Source organism: Bubalus bubalis, chromosome 14 (assembly GCF_019923935.1).
Source record: "Bubalus bubalis isolate 160015118507 breed Murrah chromosome 14, NDDB_SH_1, whole genome shotgun sequence".
In the NCBI taxonomy this organism is placed as follows: Eukaryota; Metazoa; Chordata; class Mammalia; order Artiodactyla; family Bovidae; genus Bubalus; species Bubalus bubalis.
This window is the reverse complement of record NC_059170.1, coordinates 41,229,404-41,245,005: the sequence shown is the minus strand read 5'-3', so window position 1 is coordinate 41,245,005 and position 15,602 is coordinate 41,229,404. Positions and strand designations below refer to the sequence as shown.

The window sequence follows — 15,602 nt, the reverse complement described above, 5'->3', positions numbered from 1 at the left end:
TTCCTGCTCCAATGCATGAAAGTGAAAGTGAAAAATGAAGTGAAGTCGCTCAGTCGTGTCCGACTCTTCGCGACCCCATGGACTGCAGCCTACCAGGCCCCTCCGTCCATGGGATTTTCCAGGCAAGAGTACTGGAGTGAGTTGCCATGTCCTTCTCCAGCAGTGAATTTCTGGCCTAAGCCAAAGGAGAAATTCTGCCCCCTTGACTCACGATTGGTTTAGACCTAAGAGTGACAGTAATTCTGACCAATGGGAAGTGAGGAGGCCTGCGGCGTGCCCGGTGGCTTTCTGGAGCGGGGAAAGCCAGGAGGAAAGGCGAAGGTGTCAGGACAGACCCTGCCTGCGTCCTCCAGCTGCTGGAAGGCCCAGCCCAGGTTCAAGTTCACCAGGCAAGGCACGTTTCTCCGTGTTGGGCACGTCCCTCTCCTGCGCCCGCAGACACTGAGTGGAGTTAAGCCGTTGCCCCTGGGGCTCTTAACAGCTCTTTGCACGGTGCTCCGACCTGTATCCCATGAGTTATTTATTGGGTCCCATGTTGTTACCTAATGATGATGACAAGTATTTTCCTTGAGCCTTGAAGACTAAGAGGAGTGCCAGTAACAGTGGCAACAATAGTCAATATTTATTTTTCTCTTCCTCTGCCATGCTGGAAACCGAGGTACGCACTTTATTCACATCTTTCCGTTCTCTTCCGAACAAGGGTGTTCTATTATGATTCCCATTCCATGACTGAAAAAAACTGCGACACCCGTGTTCTTATATGCTTTTTAAATGGCCTCTATTACTGTCTCTAGGACCTTTCTCTTTTGCTTCTACCTGCCTTCTCCTCCTTTAGGTAATTTTGCCTAGAAATTTGTCCACTATCTGTATCGTTTTTATGCCAGTTAAGTTTCTTTATTGCATTTTTATTCTGCTTTACCTATTTTTTTCTACTTGTATCCTTTGGGGGATTCATTTAGGAGTTTTTCCACTCAGTAACATTTCATGAACATGTTTCCACAGAAATATGCCTCGTTATTTTTAGTAGCTGCATAATATGTTATTTTATGAATGGGATATATATAAATTGCACAGGTTACTAGCTCTCTCCCTCAAACTCAATTCTGGATAAACTAGGAGGAGATGGAGGCAAGAATCCGAGACCTGGCTGGAGGCAGGAGACGGAATGGATTAAGTGTGGCCGTGTCACTTGGGGCCTGCTCTGTGAGTCCAGTGGGAGGCAGAGAAATCAACTTCCAGATTCTCCTCACAACAGCCCTCCCACCATCAGGCCCAGGCTTCGAGCGAGATCTCCAGGTGCCAGAATGAATGAGAGAAAGTGGGGCTTGTGGTTTGCTGCTGCGACGGTAAGGATAGGTGACATTTAATTTCCACAGTAGTCTGGGAGAAGCTCAGCATGAGAAAAGAGGCCACAGGGAAGAGGCTCTGTTTTCTCATCTGCAGAGACTAAAGAGCCATGTCCGGCCTGAGGGGTGCTGCACCCATTCCTGGGGGAAGTCACCTGTAGAAGGTCCCCACCCTCCTTCCTCTCTGCCTCTTCGGGGGGCTGGGGGGCACGTTTTCCCCTTCAGCTTCCCCATCAGTGAGCCGCAAGCTCTGTCTGGACTCTGAACTCAGAAAGGACTGGAGGGAAGGGGATAGTTAAGGAATTTGAGATTGACATGTGGTGAGGGTGGTTTAGTCATTAAGTTGTGTCCAACTCTTGCGACCCCATGGACCGTAGCCGAACAGGCTCCTCTCTCCACCGGATTTCCCAGGCAAGAATACTGGAGTGGGGTGCCAGTTCCTTCTCCAAGGGATCTTCCCCACCCAGGGATCAAACCTGTGTCTCTGCATTGCAGGTGGTCTCCTGCATTGCAGGTGGATTGAAATCAACATGTACACACTGCTATATTTAAAAATGGATAACCAACAAGGTCCTACTCTATGGCACAGGAAACTCTGCTCAATGTTACATGGCAGCCTGGATGGGAGGGGACTTTGGGGGAGAATGGATACATGTATAATATATGGTTGAGTTGCTCTGCTGTGTACCTGGAACTTTTACAACATTGTTAATTGAGTATACTTCAATATAAAAAGTTTTCCTTTTTTTTTAAAAAAAAAAGGACTTAGATACAGCCACTGCCTTATAGGAGTTTACAGAGCAACACTGGGTAAGAGCTGCAGCCAAGCATGAAGGCTTCAGGCATAAAGTTTGGGACAGAAAATGGGGATGCCCTTGATCAGGGTGGCAATAGATGAACATGTGGACAGAGTGGGTGCATGAGAACCGAGCAAACCATAAAACGTTTATTTTTAAATAATAAATAAAGGAAGGAAATAGAGGCAAGGAAACATTCACGAAATCAAGTCTCTAAAGTGCTCTCAAACATAAATTTTAAAAAACCGAGAAGCCTGATCTGATCTTAAAACACTGTTTATAGATATTCAGCAGTTGTTCAGAAATGGTTCCCTGCTGTGTATCAGAAGGGAAGGGAGAGAGGGCTTCCTTGGAGGAACTGTTCCAAGACGCACAGACCCAATCAAATGACGCTCAGAGGGACACAGAAGCATTGTCTAACAAGAAAATGGAAATGTCTAAAGCCAAGTTCAAGGTAAGAATATCATATTTCAATCATATGGGGGCTGCACAAGGTCTTCACTATTTATGAAGATATATGATTCTCTGTAGATTAAATACTTTTGTATTTTTTGATTCAGTGTAAAGACAGCATACTTAGCCTATGAATCCACACAGTCTACTGAACCAAACCTCAGAATGTCTGGCAGTGAGAATGCGTTTGGGGCTTGAAATCCTCCCTCCTCAAGTTCTACCTACAGAAGAGAATGCAAGTGTTAGATCTAATTAATTGATTCACGTGCCTTCAAGGAATGATTTCCATTCTAGAATGCAGTGGAATGTTCCAAGAGTCACCATTTGTCTTCTTAAAGCAAGTGACATTGCATTTTATCCTGACACAGGAAGAAGAAAATCCAGCTGAGAGCATTTGTCTTGGACAACGTTTGTCTTCTGAAAAATGCTGGTGAGGAATGCGCACATTTCCAGCCTTTGCGTGTTGCAGGTAGAGGCCTAGGGTCTCATAAGGCCCCCTCCTTCCCAGGTTGGAGCCCCTCCAGCCCCTCAGAGTCTGGACGTCCTTGGGCCCCGACCCCCTGCTGTGCTCTATCAGTCTCCTGGCGTGTGGAGCTGGAGAGATCAATGACCACGTCTTCCACACTGCTCACAGGACTGCCTTCCTCCAAGCCCCTCTGGGGTCCCGCCTGACGGGGGCTAGAACCTTCCTTGAGGCGGTCAGAGCCCCAGAGTCCTGCCAGCTTTTCTTCACTTTCTGCTTTCCTTATTGTCCCTGCAGATTTTTTATGCATCCCTGGCAAAAAAAAAAAAAAAGAAGAAGAGGAAGAAAATAAATAAAAACAGATATCTTTAAATATGTGCTTAGTCACTCAGTCGTGTCCGACTCTTTGTGACCCCATAGACTGTAGCCTACCAGGCTCCTCTGTCTATGGGGTTCTCCAGGCAAGAATACTGGAGTGGGTTGCCATTTCCTTCTCCAATCTTTAAATATAGCAATTAAGTAAAATTTCTTCCTTGTCATTGCTCTCTAAATCCCATTAGAATTTCCATTGCTGGTGCCCGTCTGGGGCCTACCAGAGAGTCTTGTAGGTAACTCTCAACATTAGGGTTTGTACACTGGGCACAGCCAGGGAAAATGCCTTATTTGGATGACATGGTGGTTTTTAAATTTTTATTTTAAAGTTTGTTGGCAAGATTTTAAAATCAAAAGATTTACATCAAAAGCCAGATGTCCAGCTTCTCTCAAAAAGTCAGGTGTCTGGCAACCCGAGGCCCACTTTCCTGTAAGGCTGCAGACCTGCAGACTCAGTAAGCTCACCCCACCTGCTCATGTAAGCTAGGAGGGGTGGGCCGGGTGATCTGCCCAGTGCTCCCTCTCAGGCTCTCCAGTTCTTGAGGGCAAAGATAACTTGATATCTTCAGTCCCAGCATAGTTTCAGGTGGGTAGGAGTTCAAAAAAGTTTCACTGAACAAAAACCCTCCTCCTCCCCAGCCTAAAATCGGCCCCCTGCGAGCATCCCCCTAATCCTAACTTTCTGCCTTGTGTTTTCCTCCACCTAATTTGCCTGGATGCTGTCTATAACTCATTTCTCCAAGCCCATGGTTCTCCGGTAATAGCCAACAGACCAGTAAGGATGCCTGCTTCTCAGAACTTCCAGCCTCAAAGCTTGAACTCCAACAGAGCAGACAGTTCTAGCACAAAAACTAGGGGACAGAACAGCTACATCGCAGGTTGTTATCAGCTGAACCGGGACAGAGAACCAGACCTCCGGAGTCCAGGGTGCATGTGGTTAACGGCCTGTAGGTTCACTGCCTGCACCATCTTGCTTCCTATTGCCATGAGCTCTGAACTGTGTGGTTGACAGCACTCAACACTGGAAATACATATTTCATGTAATGAATGTGTATCATTCCACTCAGAGAACCAGGGCCTGACTGGACCTGTCCACACACTGCCTACACAGTTCCAATGAAAAGGCAACCGATCAGAGTCCAGGCCTTGTAATTAATTAAAAATCAGAGTAAATTACACTGTTTGGCTTGGCAGTGGCCCTCCAATCATAGGGACCCCGGACATTGCCTGTGCAGCACGGCCACAAGGCCCTCTTCCTTACCCAGGAGCCAGGGTGCGCAGGAGCCCAGCAGGCCGCCCTCCCCAGAGCCCAGGACGGAGTCAGGCAGCGGGATGCAGTGGCGCACCATCGCCCCGTAGAGCCCGTATTCGGCCATCACGCTGCTGCCGCCCCAGCGCTTCTCTCGCTTCCGCCACTTGGCCCTCCGGTTTTGAAACCAGACCTAGATTGAGGTGGGAGGGGAAGCAGAGAGGCTTATAGGAGGAGACCCCCTCCCCAGCACAGAGGGGTGCAAGGGCCAGCTACCCTCTCTGGGAGCACCTGGCCTGTCTCACAGCTCACAGGACTGGTAGTGCTAGGTGATCCGGATCAATTTCTACCAAAGTTTCCATGGAGTCAAGGATGACAAGACAAAATCAGAGTATCCCACACTGTGCAAAGAAGCCAATTTTTACTCTGATGGGAATGTTCACCAAGCAATGGTCCCTTCTAACCTCAGTTGTTGGATTGTTTTATCTTAACAAAAGATTAGTGTCAAATATTGTTTAAAAAGAGTGAGTGACTCTGACATAAATCACAGCAAGATCTTCTATGACCCACCTCCCAGAGTAATGGAAATAAAAACAAAAATAAACAATAGGGACCTAATTAAATGTAAAAGATTTTACACAATGAAGGATACTATAAGCAAGGTAAAAAGGCAGCCTTCAGAATGGGAGAAGATAATAGCAAATGAAACAACTGACAAAGAACTAATCTCCAAAATATACAAGCAGCTCATGCAGCTCAAAACTAGAAAAACAAACAACCCAATCAAAAAGTGAGCCAAAGAACTAAATAGACATTTCTCCAAAGAAGACATACAGGTGGCTAATAGACAAAAGAAAACATCACTCATTATCAGAGAAATGCAAATCAAAACCACAATGAGGTACCATTTCACGCCAGTCAGAATGGCTGCAGTCCAAAAGTCTACAAGTAATAAATGCTGGAGAAGGTGTGGAGAAAAGGGAACCCTCTTACACTGTTGGTGGGAATGCAAACTAGTACAGCCACTATGGAGAACAGTGTGGAGATTCCTTAAAAAACGGGAAATAGAACTGCCTTATGACCCTGCAATCCTACTACTGGGCACACACACCAAGGAAACCAGAATTGAAAGACACACGTGTACCCCAATGTTCATCGCAGCACTGTTTATAATAACCAGGACATGGAAGCAACCTAGATGTCTATCAGCAGATGAATGAATAAGAAAGCTGTGGTACATATACACAATGGAGTATTACTCAGCCATTAAAAAGAATACATTTGAATCCGTTCTAATGAGGTGGATGAAACTGGAGCCTATTATACAGAGTGAAGTAAGCCAGAAAGAAAAACACCAATACAGTATACTAACACATATATATGGAAATTACAAAGATGGTAATGACAACCCTGTATGTGAGACAGCAAGAGAGACACAGATGTATAGAACAGTCTTTTGGACTCTGTGGGACAGGGAGGGGGGGATGATTTGGGACAATGGCATTAAAACATGTATAATATCATATAAGAAATGAATCGCCAGTCCAGGTTCGATGCAGGATATAGGAAGCTTGGGGATGGTGCACTGGGATGACCCAGAGGGATGGTATGGGGAGAGAGGTGGGAGGGGGGGTTCAGGATGGGGAACACGTGTACACCCATGGCGGATGCATGTTGATGTATGGCAAAACCAATACAATATTGTAAAGTAAAAAATAAATAAATAAATAAAAGAAAATAGGGGGGAAAAAAGAAAAACACCAATACGGTATATTAACATGTATATATGGAATTTAGAAAGATGGTAATGACAATCCTATATGCAAGGCAGCAAAAGAGACACAGCTGTAAAGAACAGACTACTGGACTATAGGGAGAAGGCGAGGGTGGGATGATATGAGAGAATAACACTGAAACATGTACATTATCATATGTAAAATAAATGACCAGTGTAAGTTTGATGCATGAAGCAGGGCACCCAAAGCCAGTGCTCTGGGACAACCCAGAGGGATGGGGTGGGGAGGGAGGTGGGAGGGGGCTTCAGAATGGGAGAACACATGTACACCCATGGCTGATTCATGTCGATGTATAGCAAAAACCACCACAGTATTATAAAGTAATTATCCACCAATTAAAGTAAATAAATATATTTTTTAATTAAAACTTAAAAAAAGGAGTGAGTGGCATGTCTTCTGACTTGGAGACAATGTGCAGTCAGACATAGGATGGCTTAACGTGAAGACAAAGACCAGTCTTCTGTGTGCGTGTGAGTGTGTATTTCAGGGCCAAGTGTGTATATGGCATGGGGCTGGTGTGCAGAAAGTCCTCATCAGCTACTTACACTGGTTTCTTTGAGGCTCGCCGTGGATGGATAGTCATTTTTTTCATTGATATCTTTACATAATTTCTAGATGTGGCACAAATTGTATAATTTTTAAGAATGATTTAATAAAAGGTAAAAAGGCTGGGCAGCTACAGGGGTCATCCTCTCTAAATGAACACAAAGGAAGACTCTGGCATCTAAGTGACCCTCAGTTTGTAGACGGAGGGGCTGTTTAGAGGTGGCTGTGGGCTGACTCGCTGCGTGTGAGAACAGCGTGGTCTCTGGGTGTCTTTGGGAGGAGAGGGGGCCCCTGCACCTGTATTCGGTCTTCGGGGAGTTCAGTCTTCACGGCCAGCATTTCCCGGGCATACACATCAGGGTAGTGGGCCTCACTGAAGGCCTTCTCCAGCTCTTCCAGTTGGTGGGCAGTGAAAACGGTCCTGCAGGGAGGCACATGGGCACATGACCACAGGAGGCGGCCAGGCTTCCCAGCCTCAGAGGACCCCGTGCCTGCTCCCCACCTCTGCCCACCTCATGAGAGCTGGGTGCCCTGTCTCCAAATGAGTAGCCTCTGGGAAGTCCATAGTTTGGTTCAAGCAAAACAGAGCTCTTTAGGTCCTTTTTTCTCTCCTCAATAAATTCCAGCAACTCATTTTAAGAAGACCTATCTTAAGGGCCCACAAAATTGTGTCTTCAAAATGTTCCAGAGTCTAACAGTGCTGTGCTCAAAGTGCTCTGGCAGTCTTGTGGTTAAGACTCTGCTTCCAATGCAGGGGGTTCCATTTCTGGTTGAGGAACCAAGATCCCACATGGTGTGGCAAAAAACTTTTTAAAATCATCATCATCATTAGTAAAATGCTACAAAGGCTGACCTGCAGCGCCCAGGAATGGCAGAATTACATTCCCAGATGGCTACTGTGTCCTTTCCCATGCCGCCCCAAGGCAGGACCAGACCTTCTCAGGCACAGGGTCTCAAGGAAGGTGGGGTGGGGAATGCCATGTGGGATCTTAGTACCTGTGCCTCCTCTTCTTCCTTTTGCTGGGGGCCGGGGATGCCTTCCGGTCACTCCTGTCTTCAGAAGGGCTGTCCTCATCTGTTAGCACAGGGAGAGGAAGAGGACTTTAGAGGTGAGCACATTTTTCATTTTGCCCTCTGGATTTTAATTTGAGGATTGAAGCTATGAACTTGTCGGGGATGTGAATATTTAACAAGACAAGATCATAGTTTTCACATCTGATGATGTATTCCAAGTGCTGCACTTAGCCGACTGCCCATGCATATCAACATTATTCTTCATAAATTAAAAAACTCCATGACAGCTGCTATTATTATTCTCTTTTTACAGAGGAGGAAGCCAAGGCACAGAGAGATTAACTTGTCCAAGATCACAAAGGTTGTCAACGTGAAGTTGGGATTCAAACCCCAGATGTGTGTGGAACACTAAGCTACTTGAACACTAATTGCATTTCCTGTTCCCTTCAGCTTCCAAATTCATACCCTTCCTTCTGCTTCCATCTCACGTTCCTCATCTTAGCCATTACGCCAACACTTCTCAAGGGGAAGACTGAGGTTTGTGACATCAAAACCCTCCTCAGAGTTGGCCCCCTGCCCTGCTGTACCAATTTCAAATCTCTGAAAGTGGGACCTGGGAAACTCATTCTTGGCAAGGGTGCCCAGATGATTCACAGATGTGCATCAAAAATTTTAAGAACCCACTCCACTATGCTTTATCTTTTGAAATCCATTATATTGAAAGATTTAGGCTGAAAGAAAGTTTAGAAGACCAAACTATGGTCAGGTTTGTTGTTAAAAAGCATATATGTTTCAAAATACTAAATGTAAATTAATAAAAGCAAAAGTAGTCAAATAATATCAGTTTTACTCCTACATCAATGAGTTCACCAGAAAATTGGATTATGATATTATACTATCTGTGCTGTCCAATCTGATATAATTAAATACATAAGGTTATGGAGCCAGTCTAAATTGAGACCAGCTGTGAGCATGAAATATCCAATGGACTGAAGACAATAGACCCCCCTCCAGAGTAAAATATTAATAACTCTTATATCGGTAACACATAAAATGACAATATTTTGTAGGTATTAGATTAAATGAGACATAGTATTTAAATCTGTTTCACCTATTTATTTTCCTTTTTATTGTGGCTCTAAGAAACTTTCATTACACTCGCAGTCACCTGACGTTTCCACAAGACAGTACTGGTCTTGGTCTTGAGAAATACTCTCATTGGCTAGGATGTGGTTGTATTTTGCCTTAGCTTTATGGGTCCTCATAGGGAAAAAAAATCCACAGTATGAAATCGGTGCCTGCATTTTTAGTGAGACAACTAATGGAGGGGGCGGTTATTTGCTAGATACTGGTGGTAATGAACCCCCCTGCCAATGCTGGAGACACAAGAGATGCAGGTTCCATCCCTGGGTCGGGAAGATCCCCTGGAGGAGGGCATGGCAACTCACTCCAGTATCCCTGCCTGGAGAATCCCATGGACAGAGAAGCCTGGCGGACTACCGTCCATCAGGTCTCAAAGAGCCGGACAGGACCAAAGCAACTTGGCACCTAGTAGACACTCATGAAATAAAGTCCTCTCAGAGTGCGTGTCTGCTGACCGCGCCTGCTTCCTTTTATCAGCAGTTGGAGACCAGCGCAGTTTCTGCATTCAGCCGCCTGGATGCTCAGCTCTGCGGTTTACTATCACATAGCTGTTCTCCCTCGAACTCTGCTGAAATTCTCCGCTCTCTTCCCCCATGCCTCAAACCTCTCGACTTCTCCGTCCTGTCTTTGTCGATTTCCACTGCTCCCCGCTTTCCCCCACAGTCCGTACCGACTTCTCTGAGGATCTGGGCACAGCTGCCGTAAGATGGGCGAGCTCGCTTCTTCGGTGCGGGGAGTAAGGGAGAAGCGGGGTGCCCAAACTCGCTCTTCAGCACCCGGAGGAGGACAGACCCAGGCCTCCGCCCCGCGCTTATCAAGGGCCTGTCAATCCGTCAATCAATTCGTCTAATCCCTCCTGGAGCCGGCGGGTACCGGGTTCCATGCCGCTGCTGAACGAGGCAGGCCCACCCAGGTTTCCCGACCCCTGCGGCACCCAGAGGCCGAGCCCCGCGTGGCGGCAAGTGTCCCCCGCAGGCTGAGTCGCCGAGACCCCAGGGCGGGTCCGGATCGGGTGTTGGTGTCCGCGGGGTGGCGGCGACCAAGCCCAGAGGAGAGGCCGGGGCGGGGGCAGAGGGTGCGGGTGCAAGAATGAGCCTCCCGGCGCGGCTACGCTCTGGGGTCCCCACTTCTGTAGATCTGGGGGACTGGGGTGGGGCCCGACAGGGCGCCAGAGTGTCACTCTGCCCACCCGAGCCGAGGGAAGAGACAGTAGGGGCGCGGACTGGCCTCCTTACCGGACGTCGACACGCTCTCGCTGCGTTTCTGGCAGGCGGCCGAGGGCGGTGGGCGGCCGGGGAAGCGCGGGGCGAGGGGCTCAGGCCCCTCGGGAGGCAGGAAGGGCATGTCGGCGAGGAGCAGGCAGGGTGCCCGGGCAGCCGCAGGGGGCTGCGCGCCGAAACCGCAGAGGAGGCCGAGGCCCAACGGAAGGGCTCCGCGTGCCGGGCAGGAGCCTCCGAGCCCTGGGCCCGCGCGGGGCGCGGCTGCCGGGCCTTCGCACCCAGATCCCGGCCCAGGGCCCTCAGGTGCGGGCAGCTCGGCCTCCAGGCCCAGCAGGTCGGTGATGGCGAAGCCCCGGGGGCGCGAGCCGGTGGACGGGCCTCCGGGCACCAGCGCTCTGCTTCTGGCACGCCCGTCGGAAAGCGCGTCTCTGCCGGTCATGGCTTCTCCGGCGGCGAGGCTGGGCCCTCTGGTCTGTCACTTTCGCGGAGGGAGCGCAGCTCTGAAAGCGCTTTATACAATCGGGCGCCCAGAGGGCTCCAATCAGGGCGGCGCGGACGCGTCACGCCCGGGACCCCGCGACATGGGGACGCCACCTGCCCCCCTCCCTTCGGTCGCCGCCCTCCCAGCTGCGGTCCCCTCCATCAGCACCCTCTCTCCTCTCCAGTCGTCCCCGCTACCAACCCCACGGCGGTTCTCGGCGCGAGTCGTCCCCTCCCTAAACCTCTAAACGCCGAAAGTTCCAGATTCCTTCGGAGTCTTCTCTCCCCTTCCGGGTGGATTCCCCGGTGGAGGCCCAGCGCGCAGCCGCCCTCCCCGCATCCAGTCGCCCATTAAGACCAAGACTCTGTTCCCAGCCACACTCTCCCTACTACCACCAATATGAACCCCGCCAGCCCTCCAATGCCACCGCCTGAGCCAAGGCCTTCCCTGAAAATCCCCAAGGGGAAAGGAGTGGAAAACATTTATTTAATCCGTGCCTACTCCACCTGTAGCCAAAGCCACCCCAGCGCTCTAGCCGCCGGACTGTCCGAGGTCGCAAAATTCACGGGAGCTGGAGAAGTAGAGACAGGCCTGAGCGGACTGGCCCGGGCAGGGCAAGGAAGCCACGTTTAGCAAATTGCATTACAGGAGGCCCAGTGAAATCGAAATTTCAGATGAACAGTGAGTTTTAAAATTACAAGTATATACCAGTATATTATCTGGCAAGCCCTAAATGGGGAAGGTAAGTTGGAAAATAGGGCATGTCTACTGGGACTCACCCTACACAGAAGCTAGCAAATTATTGTCAGATTTTATAATTTTTCGAAGAAAGCCTGATTTTCACGTGAAGCGCCCGTATTTGTTAACGCTGTCTCGAAATGCAGCACGTGGGTAAACCTCTCCTGGTTCCCACTCAGAAAATCCGAGCCTACCCAACCCGAATTGCTCGGAGTCCATCCTTCTCAAACCCGGGATCTGGGAAGCCGAACCTCTCAGTGCAGCCCTTGAGAGGGCGAGCGGCGGGTGCGCGCTCAGCGAGGGGTGCGGCAGCTCTCCCAGCACAGCGTGGGCGCCCGGTGGGTCTCTGCGCGCACCGGGCGGTGTAGCCTGAGCCGAGCCCGAGCTCGAGCCGAGCCGAGCCGGAGCCGGGACTACCGGAGCCGAGAAGGATCCCGAGCTGGAGCTACACCCGGCAAATTCTGCGCCCCCGGATGGGTCTTCTGCAAACCCCAGGATTAAGCGAGGGGCTTCCGATAAAGATAATTACAAGAGGCTGCGCATTAACTTTTCATTATTAAAAGAAGACCCAAATCTCCCCCTCGCAAGCTGTTCCTGAGATTAGCAAAACCATAACTTTCCTTTAGGATAATTGTCTTTTGAGTCGCTCTGGGCTGGGGGCGTCTTTAGGGACCAGCGTCGTTTGGGGCTCTGCCAGGAATTTCTCCCCAAATTTATCTCTGGGTTTAGGGGAAAGTGTTGGAGGTACAAGATCCAGCGACGATGCTCTGGCTCTCGGCCCGGCAGAGCAGGAGTTCGTAAATCAGGATTTGGGGCCGCAGTTAAGGAAGACTGCTAAAGATGCACACGACTGCAGACATCCCGGCCAGGAAGGCGGGACAACCGGCCTTGAGGTCGCGGTCCTGGGGGCCTTCGCAGGGGCTGGTCTCAGAGGCGGATGTGTGTGTGCCCTGTCTGCAGCTTGGAGGGCCGACGGCGCCCGCTGGCCTGGGCCGGGGTCTCGAAGTTTCTGTCCCCCAGTCCCTACCAGAGCAGGCCTCAAATAGATGGCCAGGGACTCCCGGGGTACCAAAAGGCCGGCCGAAAGGAGCCCAATTTCGACCGCCACTGAGTGCCAACCAGTGCCACTGGTTTCCAACCCCTTAGGAAGGATATTACAAAACCCATTTTGCAGATGAGAGAAACTGAGGTGTATTAACCCGCTCACACCGGACACGCAGAGAGAAATCGAGAAAGCAAAGCGAAGCAGAGGAAAGATTCGGGGTGGGAGTTATAAGGAAATCTTGCAATTCCTGGATGGAAGAGTCACTGCCGCCGGCTCCGGCCCCACCTACAGGAAGGGGCTCGATGGAGGGACCAGGATGGAGGGAGAGCTGAGCCCCGGGCGCCTCCATTTCCGCCTCATGGTGGCTGCGGGGGCGGGCAATCTCACTGCCCTCTCTCGTGTGAGGATTGTCCCCACCCCGCCACGCTAATCTGCGCCCCTATTCCACCCGCAGACGTTGCGTGGGATCCTGGGTCTGCTAGGGCCGCAGCTCCTGGGGATCGCGTCTAGCGCTCCGCCCAAAGTCGGCGCAGTGAGGGAAGCGCGCCCAGAGTTTCAGAAGATGTGGAGGGAGCGAGCTGGCCCAGAGCCCACCCACATTGCACTGTCCCCCGGCGCCCTGGCGGGTGCCTCGAATCCAGATAATGTTCTGCGGCGACAACATTGGGAAACGGTGGAAGGGAAGCGCCTCCCAGCCCCCTCCCAACATAGACGAATCTGCGGACAGAGCCGGAGCCCGCTCCATCGTCGCCGCCAGGGTCACCCCCCCAAGTCGGTTTTTGAAACCCTAAATCCGTTAAGGGGTCCGGGTCTGCCTTCATCAACCAGGATTATCTAGGATTTAACTAATCAGTAAAGGTTTCTCCGCTCATTATTTTCCAAGGAAGGTTTCCAGACGCTGTCTGTGGCCAACCACCAACGTGCGCTCTACTTCCCTCTCTCCGCCTGCCTGGAGGCGTCCGGGGTCTTGCCCACACCAGGCCGAGAAGCTGGCCCGGATGTAAGTGGCTCAGGGAAACCAGTCTCAGGCTTTGGGGAGCCACTCCCTCACCAGGCTGCAAGTATAAAGCCCAGCTGCGCTAGGAGAGGGATTCGCACTGCGGGAATAAAGAGCATCTCTGTATCTACACCAAGATGTCCTAGGGCTCTGCTCCTCTGAATTTTCCTCCTGCCTCTGTCTCCTCCTTCTTCTTTGCGGGGTTTTATTGGTCGCCTTTAATGGCTGTTGTAGTCGAGGCTGTTTGGCCCTCTTCACATCTGTGCCCTGACCATTCTGCCTGCAGCCTGCAGTTCCTCTAGTGCCCAGGCCCCACATCTTTGCCTGTGGGCTTTCTCTGGTCTCTACAGTCTGCTGGCCAGAAATACCAAGGGGTGACATGCCCTGAGAAGTCCAGGACCAAAGACAGCAGGAGTTGGAGTATAAACACCACCCCAGGTGTTCGGTGGGATAACTCAGGCCTCCCAGAAGCCCCCAGCTGAGTCTGCACCAGTTTTCACTAATTGTGCATGGTCAGTCGCTTCAGTCGTGTCCGACTCTTTGCGACCACGTGGACTGTAGCCCGCTTGGCTTTGTCCCTGGAATTCTCCAGGCAAGACTGCTGGAATGGGTCGTCATGTCCTCCTCCAGGGGATCTTTCCCATCCAGACATGGAACTGGAGTCTGCCTGCATTTCCTGCATTCCAGGCAGATTCTTTACCCATTGAGCTACCTGGGAACCCCTTATCACTAATTATCACATCCCAAATTGCTTTCTTCCTAAGTGCTGTGGTTGCCCCTTTCCAGAGCTCTTGAACCTCCCCTACCCCACACCACCCAGTCCCCCGGCCCACACCCCACTCCAATGCAGGCTCTTGCCCCTAGTCAGGAGAACCATCCTCTGCTGACAAAATCCTCTAATCCGAGCCACACCACCCACAGGCACACCGACGTACACAGCGGTTGATCGGCTGAAATGACAGTGGTACAAGGCTGCCCCCTTGCTCTCAGAGAACAACTCTGCAGACCTATCTCTGCTTCAAACCCCTCTCCACTCACAGGCCAGGCCAAGGCTTAACTGGACCCAAGTGTTCATCCATGTCCACCCTTTCCCTCCTCTCTGGCCCCCTCACTACTGCCTTCCGCCTCCCTCCATAAAGCTCATGCATCCAGGCCAGGTTTGTAGCTCTGCTTCTAGACACCCGCTCCATCTCACTGTCACACTCCCCTACTGGTGTTGCCTGAAGTCTCCTCCCAGATAAACGCTTGTCCAGGGGCTCAGAGCCCACTCTGGGTTTTGTGCAGCAGCAGCGGTGAGTGCCCAGTGGCTACTCTGGGCTCCCTGGCGCCCCCTCACTCTTTCCTGCATAATTTGGCCTGGCCTGCCATGGCCCTACTCTTTCTCTCCAACCTTGCATTATTCTGGAAAAAAAGAAAACAGTGATGCCATCCTGTAAACTTCTCTGGAGCATGAGTTGGCTGGATGTGGTTTGTATCCAAGAGCCCTGTCTTGGGCACTTGGCTTCCATCTCTGGCATCTCCCCCACCTTCTCTGTGCCCCACCATGCCCCAGAAATCCATCTTTATTCCACAGCTATCGTGACCCCTGCCATGGAAGCCCTGTTCAAAGGGTTCCTCTGGCTGAGTCCTTCCCAGATTCCCTTCCTCTGGCTAGAAAAATCTCTTCTGGGCCAGGTGCTGTGCTAAGTGCTTGACACATGTCAATTAATTTAATACTTGTGATAACCCTAATGAGCAAGGTCTATTATTATCCCCATTTTGTGGTTGAGAAAACTAGGGCAGGGCTGTAATGAGGCTGGCAGGGAGTAGAGAGGTCCGGCCCCAAACCTGACTTTCACATTGGAAGCAGCTAAGTCACCATGAGGGACATGACAATGTCAGGAGTTCCCTACATTTGTCTGAGCTTTAGCATTGGACTTGTCTTTAATGTCCTGTGAAGCCC

The 15,602-nt window shown here is 50.6% G+C and overlaps 1 protein-coding gene and 1 long non-coding RNA gene across 2 annotated transcripts; one reads left to right on the top strand and one right to left on the bottom strand.

Annotated features, from left to right (window-relative positions):
* Positions 1-306: 306 nt before the first annotated feature.
* Positions 307-3,247, top strand: LOC112578799. Its single transcript, XR_006544564.1, has 5 exons — positions 307-658; positions 1,117-1,346; positions 2,427-2,597; positions 2,965-3,026; positions 3,105-3,247. It is a non-coding gene; the product is annotated as an uncharacterized LOC112578799 (long non-coding RNA).
* On the bottom strand, positions 2,596-11,036 carry VSX1 (visual system homeobox 1). The gene is made up of 5 exons (XM_006041710.4): positions 10,415-11,036; positions 8,019-8,097; positions 7,320-7,443; positions 4,693-4,873; positions 2,596-3,371 (listed from the first exon to the last, which is right to left on the bottom strand). Exons 1-5 carry the CDS (start codon positions 10,836-10,838, stop codon positions 3,082-3,084), a joined length of 1,098 nt encoding a protein of 365 aa, XP_006041772.2. The 5' UTR covers positions 10,839-11,036; the 3' UTR covers positions 2,596-3,081.
* Positions 11,037-15,602: the final 4,566 nt, after the last annotated feature.

Coding starts and splice junctions, on each gene's coding strand:
- VSX1 (XM_006041710.4), bottom strand. CDS start 10,838: ATGACCGGCAGAGACGCGCTTTCCGACGGGCGTGCCAGAAGCAGAGCG. Junction 7,444..8,018: donor AGGAAGAAGAGGAGGCACAG/GTACTAAGATCC, acceptor GCCTCCCTGCAG/GACCGTTTTCACTGCCCACC. Junction 3,372..4,692: donor CTGCGCACCCTGGCTCCTGG/GTAAGGAAGAGG, acceptor TTTTTTTGCCAG/GGATGCATAAAAAATCTGCA.